The sequence below is a fragment of the Spea bombifrons genome, chromosome 4 (assembly GCF_027358695.1).
Source record: "Spea bombifrons isolate aSpeBom1 chromosome 4, aSpeBom1.2.pri, whole genome shotgun sequence".
Taxonomy (NCBI): domain Eukaryota; kingdom Metazoa; phylum Chordata; class Amphibia; order Anura; family Pelobatidae; genus Spea; species Spea bombifrons.
The window spans coordinates 71,274,274-71,289,664 of NC_071090.1; the positions used below are offsets into that span (position 1 = coordinate 71,274,274).

Below are 15,391 nucleotides of genomic sequence, written 5' to 3' on the forward strand. Positions count from 1 at the left end.
CTTACCACAGGCAAAGCCAAAGCATTCCTTGCAAAACATTCATCTATCCCACAAGTCCCTTTTGTGAAGACTGCAGCAGGATCCTGCGGTCAACCCAAGGGGAATGTGGTAACACTACTTTATCTTAATCATTTTGGACAATCCCTTGGCACTATTTATAATTGCAGGTCCCTTGTATAGCTAATTATATAAGACAAGGAAGACACTGCACTCAGGGTACCCCCCAAAACTGACCCCACCAAAATGGGAATACAGAATACTCAAGTCTTTACAAGAAATGTGGGAGCTAGTGGTCAAAGTTTATTGGAACTGGTTTCAGCTGCAGCCTTTCAGAAACGGGTTGAGTTATTCTTTACTCATGAAACTTCAAACTCAGAGTGCGTGTTAAAACCGGCTTCACCACAACACATCAAAACTGGGATCATTCTACAAGCAGCCTTATGAGATCAGCGTCAAGCTTTATATCAGACAACCATGAAACACATACTTCTACCACCAAGATTTACAAAAGACTTCTTGGATGTTTTCATGCTAGGCAAATGACATGTCTGGACCAATTTAATTTTCTTTCCAGTAGACCAGTCACCCTCAGATCAGTTTCGAGTGGAAGAGGAGGCTGTGAAAGGTCAGCGCTTACTCATGCATGCGAAAGCCGATGTGTACTGCAGTTTAAGCAATGCGACAAAAGGATTTTGCATTCAGGGGATTTATCAGAGAGAGAATTAACTTCTAGGTGACAAAAATCTTTAAGGTCATTACTTCTCCTGAATGACAAAGACATACTAATTGTGACTGAGAAAATTGAATCAAGTCATGCTATGAAATTGTATATAATACACAAAATCAAAAATTATAACATTGGTACCATGATGGAAATCTCATGAATAATCTTGGGATCAATAGTGCGAGTTGGAAATTTCCTGTTGCTTCTAACTTATAAGAAATCCAGAATCCCAATAGAAGTCCCAGGGGAGGGGGGCTCTTTGAACAGAGTATTATGTGTAACCGACTGGACTACTGACCTTATATGACCCGTTTCCAGGACTTCTTACATCATGCATTGTCTATATACCTTGCATAGGCTGCATTCACTTTGAATGAAATAGGAAACATACTCTATGCCATGAAAAACTTTGGAGAAAAAACCCACAAATACAAACATGACTGACTTTTGCATTTGAAACCAAGATTTTAGTTACACCATGACCCAAAAATGACCTATCGCACAGTCCATTTTGCACCTATTGACACAAGTCCATACCATGTGCTGGTGAAAATCAGACGTTTGTCTATCAACACAGGTGACTGTCGCATTAGGTTTTCAAAGTCACGATACGTGGCTTAATAGCTGTGCAGAACAAATTAATCAAAATTTCCTTTGAGAAAAAGCCTCATCTAAATCTCTAATGTACAAAGTGCTTCACGACAAAGAAGACAGTCAGATGTCTTAAGAATGTTAAACAAATGCATAACACTCAAAGAGGGAAGGGACTCATAGCCGGATTTACAATACCAGGGGAACTATTCCAACAGATTTCTACCCACCATTTCCTATTAGTTTTTTTTCTCCTTATGAAAAGTAATTCACTGACACAGCATTTTGCTTTCTCCTAAGGAGCCGCAACCAATTATTTTAAAGTCTGCAAAGATATAAAATCTAATATACACAAGAATCATCTGCCAGGGTGTTAAATAATAAGATGGTAGGTACATCTGAATAGAACATAGGAATGTTTAGTAGAGAGTCTAAAAATGAACCTCTATTAGAAATCAAGCGGCTCTCCCTGCCACTGTGACTGTGTTCTACATTCACAACTTGTATCCTTCTCTACTGTAGCATTTTATGTTATCGTGAAAGTAATTCAAGCTGGTGCAGAATTCAGAGCACACACTGCAGACTGCTCAAGCTGTGTGCTTCAAAGTGTATTAATCCCATTTACCCATTTCACTGCCAGTCAGGCCTGCAATGTGTTCCCTGCCACTCCGCCTGAATACAGGTTAAATCTTTTCAAGTAATTCATTCCTATATTGCAAGAGGAACAATGGGAAAACGGATTAAACTTTACATGAAGAGATTCAAGGTGAACTGGTAAAGTACAGCGACAGCAATATTCCTGGAGACATTCTAGGGCAAATGGAAGCGCACAGCTACAGGAGTTCCAGACCGGACCAAGTCTTCTGGCTACTCCCTGGCATTTACCCAATATTGGCATATCGGTAGAGCTGAAAAATAAAACGGGTTGAGAAACCCCCTGTAAAATTCCAGATTGGTTATTTATCAGTGTAAAGGAACTTGGCTTTCAGCAAGTATGGCAGAGAAAGTCATACCTATGTAGACTTGGCCACCTGATGTAAAAACACACTAGAATCCAGTGAGGACACTACTTTCCAGCTTTAATTAGCTGTAAACACAGTCAAAGCACTAGTAAACCGTAAAGTGTCAATATTGTATTACAGTTTTATGGGCTGACACTATAGCGAACAACCCAAAATGCATAATTTCAGTTTGCAATCCAGTACAGAGCAACGCTTACAGCTCACAAACAAGATATGGATGGCTTCATTGTATTCAATCTATGACTACTGACTGACACTCCCAACTTTAAAAAGGAAGAAAATGTGCTCTTCAAATGATACTTGACTTAGAGGTATTGATTTCAAGCAACCGCCAACAAAATGTTAGTGTTTCTGGTCCTGGTACGTAGAAGGAATCTGTCAAAGCCACTCAGGATCAAGACTGCAGGATGAAAGTCTTCCAAATACAACCTAGCACCATGCAGTCATCTCACCGAAAGTAAATAAATGTCCAAATATCGCACGTGGAAGGTTTAACCACGTAAAATATTGAAAGCTCAGCAAAATACATTTAACTGAATACATTGTTTTGTGGGCCCCCGAATTAAAGTATTTTCTATCACCACCATAGATCTAATGGATGGTATGTTAGAAACCTATTTAAAGTGAATGATGTAAAGCAATTAGAAGGAATACAAATATTTAGGGAAATACATTTCTAGGGATGGATTCATTACTGAAACCTGAACCTTGGCTGCACGCAGGGTTAGCCAGCTTATATTTCTTAGGTGTTTAATATAGAAAAAAATGAAATAGAAGGCAGCCAAATGGGTCAAATGATTTAAAGCTGGAAAAGGGCAAGATTTCATAGCTGTCAAGTTATGTGTTTCCATCTACACAGCAAATTTACTTTAATGCTAGTGCAATACACCAGAGCTGGACATTTCCCTGAAGCTACTGCTGTGCCTAATGTGTCTAGGTATGGTACAGCGATCACTACTGAAGCTTTCACTGCGCTGGAGAAATTTCTACTAGGTATGTTTCATTATGTCAAGAAGAAGATAAACTGAATACGTCAAAGCCTTACTGTTATCGATAACGTAGGGGAATCTGAGGCCATACATAAATGACTACCTTCACCAGCACTGTATAATTCAAAACTGGCTTCCATAAGATGGTGTTACAGTCTTGACTAGCTTTAATCTGTTTGCTAAACACATTGCTGTGCACTGCTTGGCCAAGACAGCCAACATCTATACCTGGAAACACTATATGGACACTACCAAGGAAGTCTGTATGGGAACACAGGGGACTGCGCCCACCAGCAGCGGGAACAACTAGCCATAAGCAGAACTTACCACTTACCAAAAGGACTGCATGATTCACATCAAAACATTCTCCAACATTAAATCTTGCTATGGGAGCCTAGTGATGAAACATGCTTACCAAAATCAAACTCTATGGCACTCACGTTTTATTTAATAAACGTCAGATCAGCAGATGCAGTGTAGTATGAAACAAAGGAGCGTCATGTCTACCCATTACGAAAGTAATGCTCAACAAAAAGATTTCATCTGTGTTGGAAGGATCCCTAATGCCACATTCATAACTACTTTAAAATTTGTAAAGATTTGAATTTCCATCTCTCCAGCAAGCTCATTGGAGCAAAGTTATCATGTTGGCAGCTCCCCGTGCAAGGGCCATTAAAGTATCAGTTCTACATATGTATGTGTGGCGTCTGAATACAAGCACTATATAAATGTAAATTAGGTGTACATAGCTCATTGCTTTGAAAATCTGGCATGTCTTTTGATGACTCTAGCCTTGGTGCTGTGAAATATGCTTTTAACTTAGTTTTATACGGTAAAAAGCATCCCTATGTAGGCAAAAATAATTGGTTCTTTAGGGGGATCATTTAATGGGTGATTATGAAAATAAACCATTTAAAAAGGTCTGTAACCCTTCTAAAGCTGGAAAAGTCAACTGAGAAATTGCCGTACGATTATTGACAACATTTCTTTTCCTACAGGCTCAATTAGTCAGAGAATTTCCTTATACCACTGTGCTGGTGTATTTTATTCAAAAAGCACCTGATATGCTTTAAGTACCACCTTCAAGTTGTACAAAGAAAATTAGTCAACTGAACCGGACAAACCCCCCCAATAAGCTTTAGGGCAAAACATGAAAACAAGAAGCAATAAAGGGAATGGATAGCTAATAAGAAAAACAAATGTAAGCAGCATTTCCTACGCTGTATAAATCAACTGTGTTAGAGCAGCTACAGTTTACTCTATTAACCGAACAGACCAAAACAGAACGAATCAGAACAAAAATACATTTTCAATAAGTTCCTATTACGAATGTGCTTCAAACTGTGGCCTGCGGTAGTGTCTGTTGTGATTAATCCTCAAACTGCAGAACAGTGAGCATTTGTGATTAATATCACATTGTTGAATAGATGGGGTTCCTAATTCGTTGAAACAATAGATGCATTGCTAAAAACTGGATCTGGTCACATGGGCAATGTGTTTTTTTATTAATGGAATATTTATCAGAGATATCCAAGATTACATCACGTTAAAGACTGCAGTTAACCACTATATAACTATTTGTAGAAAACAGCAACTGAATTATATTGACTAATCAAAATGTATTCAATTAATAAACTGCAAACCAGCCGTCTAAATCATTCCTACCATATAGAGGTATTTAGTTTGTTATGGACAGCATAAAATGCTTTTACCGACAAACTATCCACAGGAAACTGGATAGCTGGGCTCAAAAGAATTATGTGGCAGTAGCAAAACACTTTAAGAAAAATACAAAGACAAATACCGACAAAACACACTGCTAAAGGCGTCTCAAAAGTCAATATATGCATATTTGCGACGCATAAACAGCAATAATGTATTATAAGCATGGCTGTCTGGCCACTATGGAAATTGTAACTAAACAGCCAGCAATGTGCAGCACTGTCCAAGCACTGAAGCCACGGCTCTTCTGCAAATTTCCTCTTTCCCCAACACCTTCCACACCTGCGCATTTCTATCCATTCTTTCCGTAAATACTATTCAAAGGGGTCCCATCTGTATACAGACTGCTTCCTGAAAAGAAACAATAAGCACTCCACAACACTTGAAAAAGAAAAGAAATGTAGGAATGAAACAAAACATTTAACAATGGCCAATATATTAGGTGCCAAGAAACACTTGGATAACAGCTGGGGAAATAACTTCCCACAAGAAAATGAGCTCATGGGGTTAAACCACTGACCATCGTTCCTATAGTTAGTAAGACAGGGCTATGGGAACATACTATACAGAGCATAGCATGGGACTAATGAGGTGGAGCTGATCATATGGAGTTAATAACCATGTACCTATAGTGTCATCATATAGGATAGCATGAATTAAAGGTACATAAGCATCCTCTGCATCCTGGCTCAGTCATCCTATTTACAGCTACAAACGTACTAAATGAATGTGGTTACGCTACCGAATCCAGCATGCTCTGATGTACCTGGCAAGACAATTATACAGTCTGCCATGTCACTGCATTTTGTGTCAGTACACAACACACACAAACACTAATCAGCAGATGTCTGACTAAACGGCAGAAGGGCTGGGATTCCCAATGTCACCAGAAACAGACTAAAGTTACTTCTGTTTTTTAGGCATGTTTAAACGAAGGCACTTGGGCTCCTGCGCAGATCTCTTGAATAGCGACCCTGTCAACATCCCTTAAAGCCCATCGGCAGCTCTGAAGAATTTCTGCTTGCGCCTGCTGGCCAGCCACTTCCGTCACCTAATTATATGAGCAGACAATGACTTCTATGAAAACCTTGTTACAAGGTTATTTATCTGTGCATTTAGCTGAACAAGGACACAATGGATAATGAATAAGCCACCGAGGCTTGTTTGTAAAGACTGGTAATTTAAAAATGTTATATTGGGAGGCCGAGAACATTTACTCGACCTCAGTACACAACATTGTACAGTTTTGTTTTGTCTGAAAGCCACTGCAATCGTTAGTGGACTAAGGTTACTTAAATTATTGTGAACGCATTCTGAAGCTTCCACGGGTTTTACTCTCAAAACATGACAGACATGTGGTTTCTTGAGGTGCTGTGTACTATGTCTCATGACACTTAGCTTGGGAACTAGAAGTTGTGCCCATACCTAATCCGCCAAAAATTATGCACAGAAAGATGAAACCATGGGATTAAAGTATCTTAAATTCCCCATTACTGTAAAAAACAAAACAAAAAAAACATGTGGCTATGTAGAATTGAGAAAAGCGGATTGTGGCCCTACCAAAATTCCAGTGAGTGGAAAGGCAACTACACCCACATTTACCTTGCCAGCCAAACCACAATCAAGGCTACTGTCCCCTATCCTCTATGTTCTGTATATGGGATATATACATAGGAGCTTCCATACTGCTGCTTACAGAGTGAGCCCAGAAAAAAAAATGTAAACCCTAGTATCCAATATAGAACCTAGTGTAACAGATCTCATTCTGTATACTTTTGCAGTTGGTGTCTAGCTGTATATTGCACCCTCATCCACTCTCCTTTGTAAAGCAGACAAACCCCTGCTCAGGTATCCAGGACAGTCGCTCACCGTTTTAAGGTGAAACTGCAAAAAAGCTGAAGCCACCTCCTTTGGAACAGTGCATATTTCACAGGCTCTGCTATTACCCGCAGGTGTCACAGCACAGCCGATTAGAAAGGCGCAGCCTCATGGCTGGTGCATTGGGCCACTCAACAACCTTTACCAAATTAATTTACACAATAAAGGTGATGTTTACGAATGAGCATCCCATCCCACTGTGCCTGGAGGAGCAGTTCAGAAACCGAGGCACAATCAGGCAAATTAAATTCCTGGTCCCCATAGTTTACTTGTCAGTACAAAGCCTGTCAATTATCTCATCAAGTCTGAAAACGCTCAACAAAAAGCAGCGCTTGGGTCTTGTAGAACACGCCTTTTCATAGTATGCCACCTTCCGACTCACTTGCCATGCAACACATAACATTCTATACTTCCAGGAAGGTATCCAATCAATGTTAAAGATTGGAAATTAACTATTTGCAAGCTGCTGCACTAATTAGTAGTTTTTACTTGCTAAATAGATTTGAACAGGATAATGGCCTGTCTGCCTCTTATCAGACAGCAATAGCTTCAAAATAAATGCATTATAGTGTTAACCCTTGCAGGAGTAGATCTTAAAAATGTAAATCAGAGGTACTAATTCAACAAGGAATGTAGCAGACAATGGGCAATGGTGACCAAATGTAACCATGAATATGCACACACTTTAGAGTAGTTTAGGCATGGGCAATTGGGATTTGGACAAAAATACTAAAATTTAAGTCGTTGGTACCTCCCCAAATAGGTGGAATGATTAGCGTTAGTTGTTGAGTGGCACCTATAATCAAATGAAGGGATGCTGAAAGCCTATACTGCTTATAGGGCTAGGATGTGGCACACAGGCATCCGCAGGCTGCTGACATTCCTTAAACAGAAGAGTCGGGGATAATTTATATCAGCATAGGCCACCTGGGTCATAAGACATAGCAAAGAACCTATGTATACAGTAGGTGTTGCATTACACCAGGAATTGCCTACAAATATCCAAAATAAATTCCTCTAAAGGGGCACACATCAGATTGACCAGGTAAGAGTGGTTTTGTTAGAGAAACCTCTTCTATGTCCTGGTACCAGCCCGTGATGTGCATAACATGCAGTGCATTCTGGAATCTGGTTTAGATCTACACATCTGAAAGCGCTATGAAAAAATTTTGGAGCAACTAGGTTATAAAAGACACGAAAAGGGCAAGATTTAAGGCCATTCATGTGCTATACGCAATGTGAACCTATAAGGTGCGTTAAAGTTACATATGCAGTAAGTGTTTACAGCTTAGCTGTGGGCCTGAGAGAAATGCTAATGTGGGTAGGTTTAAAAACCAGCAAGGCGAACATACATGTCACAGCTGCTGCAGCAAAAACAAATTAAACAAGACGGGCTCTGAACTGCAGGGGTACCTGCACCACACAGAATGTGCTTCTTTCCAAATAGAAGGCAAATTCCACCATGTTATATTCCTTTACAGCTCGGCAAAAGCCAGGGGTATGCAGTAAGTTGGCATTCAACCGATAGCGAGAACTGGTGCAACAGAATGCTTTAGATATCAAGCCAAGAGATGGCTTTTCATTGAAGCCTGTACCCTGGTCTAGCATATGGTTGTGTTGGCTCTTAGCTGCTTTTAAAAGGTCACTTATAATTAAGGTCTGACTCAAGCCACTGCAGCACAAGACCAATGCTGCTTGAGATATCCTTTACTCCCACAGTTTGTTGTAATAGCTACTGAGAGTCATAAACCAACGAGAGCCCTGAAACATGTCTTCAACTGCAATAAACTGCTTTGCGGCTGTTTATAGTTGTTTCCGCGCATAGAGGATTATCTGGCACCCTGTTCTACTGATCTGGACCTTCCATGTGGCCACGGTGATCAGGTGGAGTTAGGCTGCTAAATTCTACATAAATTTACTTAGCACTACATTTAACTACTGAGATCAGCAGCTTTGGGACTCTAGCATATGAAATATTAAACGGAGGCTTAATTAGGTTTAATTACTATAATTTATTCTGCTAACCTGCTAATTTATATCCATTTACAAATACAGAAAAATAAGGTGGAAGTAAACAGCAATTTAACTTATTTTTACAGTGACTTTCAGAGGCAATTACATCCAGTGAGCATTAACCCACATGATGCTTCGATAAAGCCTCTTAAAAGCAGGAGATATTTTGCTGAAAAGAAACAAATTGTATCGACTTCTACAGATAAGCTAATCTTGGGTGGCGTTCTGGCGATTGATCACCACAGAACTATGCCATTTGATCAGACTTCCCCCTTTGACTGCATTGGCAATGCCCTGGATCTACTAGTACTCATAAATAAGCCCCATACAGCAATCCACCCTAAACATAGTGAACTAAAGGAAGCTGCTTGTCTGCAATCAAACCCTTCAAAGAATACATAAGGATGTCATATATATATATATAATATATACATACACACCCACCCCTTTTCTTCAAGGCTCTTGTGATCAAACTAAAACCCATTACATAGTGACAAAGTCAGTTGAGAAAATAAGTGCATTTTAGCTATCCTTTCATATGGCCAACATTTAATGTTGCGATCAGATTCAAACTGAACGTTACATCTTTCATTTTTTTCTTTTGGGGTTGAGGGGCTAAATCCAAATCCTAGCTGTGCTGGAGCTGTGGTAGGAGGCACATCTCCAACCGGTTATTAATGGGTAGAAAAGGGTTTTGAGGCATTTCTGAGTAACAAGGAGGGAGAACAAGGTTCTAGATGAATCATGAACTAATGAATCATGTGTGATTTGCAGGTAACCTTCTGAAATAACAGCATTTGAGAGGGACTCTTTGCTATCCGTTTGTTCAGAGCATCCTGCCATCTAGTGCGCAAACGTGTGAACTGCGCCTTACTGCAGCTCAGATGGAAAGCATTGAACACGAAGGAAGCCTGCTCTGTAAACTACATAGCCAAATTCATCCATGCACTCAGCTTCAATTATAATTACAGAACTAGGTACAGTGGCAGCATTGCTACATTTGGCACGTATTTGGCTGTCAAACCAAACATTTTAATGTTTAGCACAGATCGACCAAACCATACCATTGTGTTTAGGGGAACCTATAACCCCAGTAATTGGCTACAGTGTACTGTACTGATGTAACAGTATTTGTGTTCAAAGTGTTACAATGATCACAAGTCTGAGCCTCGTCATATAAGGCAGGCAATTCTGAAATCTATTCTATACATTTTAACATTCCTGCTTGAGAAAAGGTGCCTGAAACTTTTACATTAAAACAGTTTGAAGCCCCAGAGTAATGGACAGGCCTCTATATAATCACAGAGCTGGAAGACCTTTAGAAACAAATTCCAGGCCATGTGCTGACCAACTTGTGAAGCGTGGCCGGCTCTATGTGAAACAGATGCTGCTCTGGTCTTCTTGGTACTTCAAGCCAGCTCCTTCTGTATTGTGCTGGCTGTGCACACAAACCTAGCTTGTGTTCATTTGGTGCGTCAGGAGCGTCTGCTATTGTAATCTGCCAAAGCAAGTTTGTTGGTAATTGCAGATGGATAGATTCAAGGGAATTGGTTTGAGTAGTTTAAAGACAAAGCTTTGGAATGTCATAGCCCTGCCGGTAATCTTAACATGCCAGTCACATGGGCCCACACAAAAAAACCTTGGGAATGGCAAATGCACAAAAATGCTGGTTGGGTTGACTGTTGACAGAGAGTATAGCCACATAAGAGGGACTGTTTAATATGCATTCTTTGGCAAGGATGTTTCCATGTGATGAATACCTGCAAACACAGGTTTGTATGTCTTATTCAGTTGATCTACATCTGCAATGCTGTGTTTATTTGATCTATATCTAAACTACATTGGGGAAGATTAGAGCAGTGTAGCACAGTGAAGGAAACCTAAAGACTACACTGATTGTGACTCAAACATCCAGTTCCCTTGCAACACTCATTTGTGTACTATTGTGCTCCTTTCCTGTGTGTGGTATGAGGGTCAGGAGGGAAGACTCCACTGGGCATCTCCTCAAACAAAAGTACTTGCTGCACTGACTGGATTATGTGTGTGGGGGGGGGTTGGTGTTGGCGTAGAGGACGTGACTGCATTCTAGGAAGTGGGGGGGGGGTGTCAAGCAAAAGCCCAGGGTCCAATCAATATTAGATTACCCTATTTAAATTCATATGATAGCTGCTTGGTCTCCACATTTTTATGGTGTTGCCTTTGCAAATGCATAAGGGGATGCTGCCTCTTTCCCCATGCCCCATAATAGGCATTCTCTGTAACGGTAAAATAATGAAACGCTTACCTTGCTAAGACGTCTGTCGGTAAACCACACATCAGAAAATGTGCTTAACCTAACAAAACTCTTGCATGGCAAATAGAAGGACATGGGGTCAAATTCCTGCATGCATTTTCAAGGTGGACGACAAATTTAAAGGTGTCATGCATTAAATGCCAAGGATGTACAGGTCTGAAGAACCAGACATGGCGTTCTAAACTTACATCTCCTTACGCTTTCTGCTGGACCAGCTGACAAATAGAGGAATCCTAACATGCGATTGTCTAATGGCTGGACAGATTAACTTATTGGTGGCCTACTTACCACAAATACCACAAATACCACATATACGATCTTTACAGTGTGCAGGATGAACCAAGTTCAGAGAACAAAGCTAATTTGTAGAGGCAATAACCGTAAGGACAGGAATGTACAGACCTAGTGCTTGCTGGTGCGTTAAGGTAGTGGCAGATGTAGTGCCCTATAAAAATACCAATGTTTCGCAGCTCCGTGCAGCGAGGTCTTTGATTAGCAACGTACAACACTGATAAAAGCACACCCCACGCAGCAAATATGGGATAAGACGCTGTCAGATTTTACCTAAATATTTTGCATCTGTTGCAGTTTCACTGCTGATACGGAATGACAGGAGAACTCTATTCAAGGTCAGCTTTAATCACTCGCTATGTTAATGGCAGTTCTGCATAAATATTTACTCCTTCAGAGCTCGCTCCACGTTTAACAAATGGAATGAATGTAGAATCAAAGCTGGCGTCTTTAGTGCAGTTATTCAAAGCGGCAGCTCTTTCTTTTCACATTGGAGAGAATTTCTCTGGAAAATCCCTTCATGGAAGAAAAAAGTACCCTGAACAGGAATAATAATTGGCTTTACAAATGCATCCCCAGTTACAGAGCTCACTCCTGTATAAATATACAATCTGAAATAATTACTTCTTCATTTCCCAACATGGGGAGCAAGTGTTTAACAAGATATTAAAAAGGATATAAAATGATTTATTGCAGCCACCAATCCCCTTAAAGTATTAAAAATTGAAAGACGAGTTTATATCTATATATACTTACAAGAACCATGGTTGGTCCTTTTTCATTTCTACACTAAGAATGATTTTATTTATAAGCTGAACTATACATGAAAGGACCAACCTATTTTTATAATTAAAACTATAGTCTATTCACTATAGGAAGCGTTAGCAGAAGAGTTTGTTTCAACACCATGACTTACACATTATAAAAGCCAATCCCGTAGTAATTCTGTCACCATGCTGTGGGGACTGATTTGATGCTTCTCACTGTCAGACAGTAAATATTAAGTCGTACACCCCAAGAACTGGGGTCAGCAGGCGTAAGCAGGAGGCATTTTTACATAATAAAGACCAACTAAGGAAACAGAGCAGTCAGCACAGCCGATGATCCGATAAACTGTATGAAAGCATTTGCAGCATTGGCACATAATTAAAGAATAAATCTCTTAACAAAACCCCAAATCCAATTGTGCTTTTAAACAGCATCATTTTGACAAAAGCAGGGACATGTTTAAAACGTAACCGATCGAATTGACTAAATAGCGCAACACAGAATTCTGGTCAATACAATCTATTTGTGCTGCGCAAAATGGCTGAATACTCCTGCTTTATTCTAATTTATGGCTCCCACAGGTGTATGCACGCACCACTATTAAACTGCTGTCCCTATGTAGAAAATACTGATTTAGTTACCATCTATATCACTTCACCCCAGAGCTGTGCCATAGCATAACTCAGAGCAGACTGCAGGTAGCACACATATAAAGCAATGCCACCGGTTTCAGTATAAGGTGGAGGTGCCACTAGAGCAGTTACAGACCCTATCCGATAATGTTATACTAGCCATAAAAATGTCATGCTGATGGCTGTGCATTGTGGGAGCTGAATATCCCATACTGGTCTCATACGCTAAGGTACTACATTTCTACGAGCTGGTCTGGTGCAGCATGGAAGTAGTGACAATCATTCTATTTCTCACTGAGGCAACCACTCAACATACTAAATGTTAGAATGTTAAGCAGTTTAATAGTGAGTTAATGGAGGCATTTGGAAAAGCCATCACCCACAGCAAGTCTCAGCTTAGAACAGTGCAGATTCCCACCCCAACGTCGCGCAGCTTTCCAATAGCTCATCTTGCAGTAGGTAAAATGAAGGGTATTCAACCAAAGACAATTATAGCTGGGTAGGAGTCCAGAGCTATTAAGCTCCAATTAGTGTTGCAATGTTACTGGATGCACTTGGAAAATAAACAAGGAGTGTGAAAGGTCTATACCATTTATATCCGCCTGCCACTGGCCATCTGCGTCCACCACTTATGAAAGAACACAATAAATGATGTGCACACATGGATGATCATGTAGATTGGAGTGCATGTGAATGCCAGTCACTGAGCCATGTTTCTATATATTCCAAATAGATACATCATGACTAGTAAATACTCGCTTGTATTAAAGTGAAATTAAAAAAAGGCAGATAAATGCCATGTCCAGTACCGGTAGCTAGTGCCAGTACTCTAGGAATCTCCAACATTGCAGGGTAATATCCAGCATACTTTTAATCAGCGAAGGGGGTTTTTGACTGGCAAGCCTTTGCAGACAGGAGAAAAGTCTGAGCTGCTGGTGGAAAGGTCTGAGGACCACTGCTTGTTAATCATTCACCGTTCTAATTGTCAAACACATTGCACATTGTATTAAAAAGCTATACGTTTATTAAAACTACACAAAACTGACAATTATTCCAAAACCGTTAAAAATTTATGTTTTACACAGTGGTCAAATGATCATGCATCTGTCTAGTTATGCTACAACTCCCATTGGTGCTCATCCACAGGCTGGCAGCATCATGGAAGATGAGTCAACAGCAAGAGGGCTTCCTGTTGCCCACATTACATGTGCGTTTAATATTCTGTGAAATCATATGCCATTGATGCACATACCTCATGGCACAATATGGCTATAAAATTGGTGCAAATAAAGGCAATTTGCCAACTCAAGATTTCACATGCCTAAAGCCAGTCAATGTGTTTACAAAACAGGTGAAATAATCTCTAAGTGATAATCTGTGCTCCTCACCTGGCTTCCTTCTCCTTCCAGTCTGGGCGGCCTGATACTTGAGAGATGGATTGTTTTGTACTCTCCAGAATTCAGCTTCAACACCATGGCATCTGCATTTAACACCTGCACGACCTAAAAAGAAGAAAAGGTTAAACGTTACACCAATACACATATAATGGCGCAAAGATCACTATTGTAAACAGCCGAATGCGCAAGTGTTTTATAATTCTAAATGTTAAATACACATTTGTTAATTGCATTCCAAGACAAGCAAGCACATCCATCTTGCACAATATACCACCTTTACAGGTGTACGTCCCAGCCCCAACTCTTATTAGTTTTGTATATAAGAAGAACATGCATTCAGCTGACTATTACATTTATTTATTTTTTAAAGATCCATTCGCTACAACAAATGTTTACAAATGCAAAACACAAATTTCACGATTGATTCCCTGCCAAGATGAAACACGCTTTGATGTTGGTCTTTAGGTGCCCAATGTCCTGGAAAAGGCAAGCATCAGCTTTTGAAGTTAACATGCGCATCACCTAGCCCCCATTTAGCACAAATTTAAGAGAAACCAGTGACTGATGTGACTGAATAAATATTTTACCTTGTATTTTATTTTGGAAATAGAGTTTAAAAGTATAGGAATATTTGGCAAAAGGGGTTGTGTGTTATACATGGCACATAACACAAGGGGATGTGTGGCTATGTTTTGTGGCATACAGCTACTTTCCTGAATAACCTAAAACTACAGGGTTTACCTTACTGAGAGGGTGGTAGAAAAGTGGAACAGTTTCCCAACAGAAGGGGTAGAGGCTTATACAGTGAGTGAATTTAAACATGCATGGGGTTGACAAGGCTATCCTGAGTATAAGACCGAGGACTGAATCTTATGAGGAAAAATGGGCCACATATCTGCTGTCAAGTTCTAGGTTTGTCCTGACATTTTCATCTATCGCCACGCTAACAAAGCTACCCACATCAGGTAGAATTAAGTCAGATCCTAAGTCAGTATTTATGGCTAGTCAAGTTTAACATAACCCACTGTATTTCCAAAGAATTACCGCATTTATAGCAATAGAAATTACTGA

At 40.0% G+C, this 15,391-nt stretch overlaps 1 protein-coding gene across 1 annotated transcript in view; it reads right to left on the bottom strand.

Moving 5' to 3' along the window:
- The window catches only part of SND1 (staphylococcal nuclease and tudor domain containing 1), a 288,682-nt gene that overhangs the window by 244,836 nt on the left and 28,455 nt on the right, over positions 1-15,391 (bottom strand). Inside the window, exon 10 of the mRNA XM_053464995.1 lies at positions 14,312-14,425. Within this exon, the coding sequence (XP_053320970.1) occupies positions 14,312-14,425 (114 nt within the window). The remainder of the gene's footprint in view (positions 1-14,311; positions 14,426-15,391) is intronic.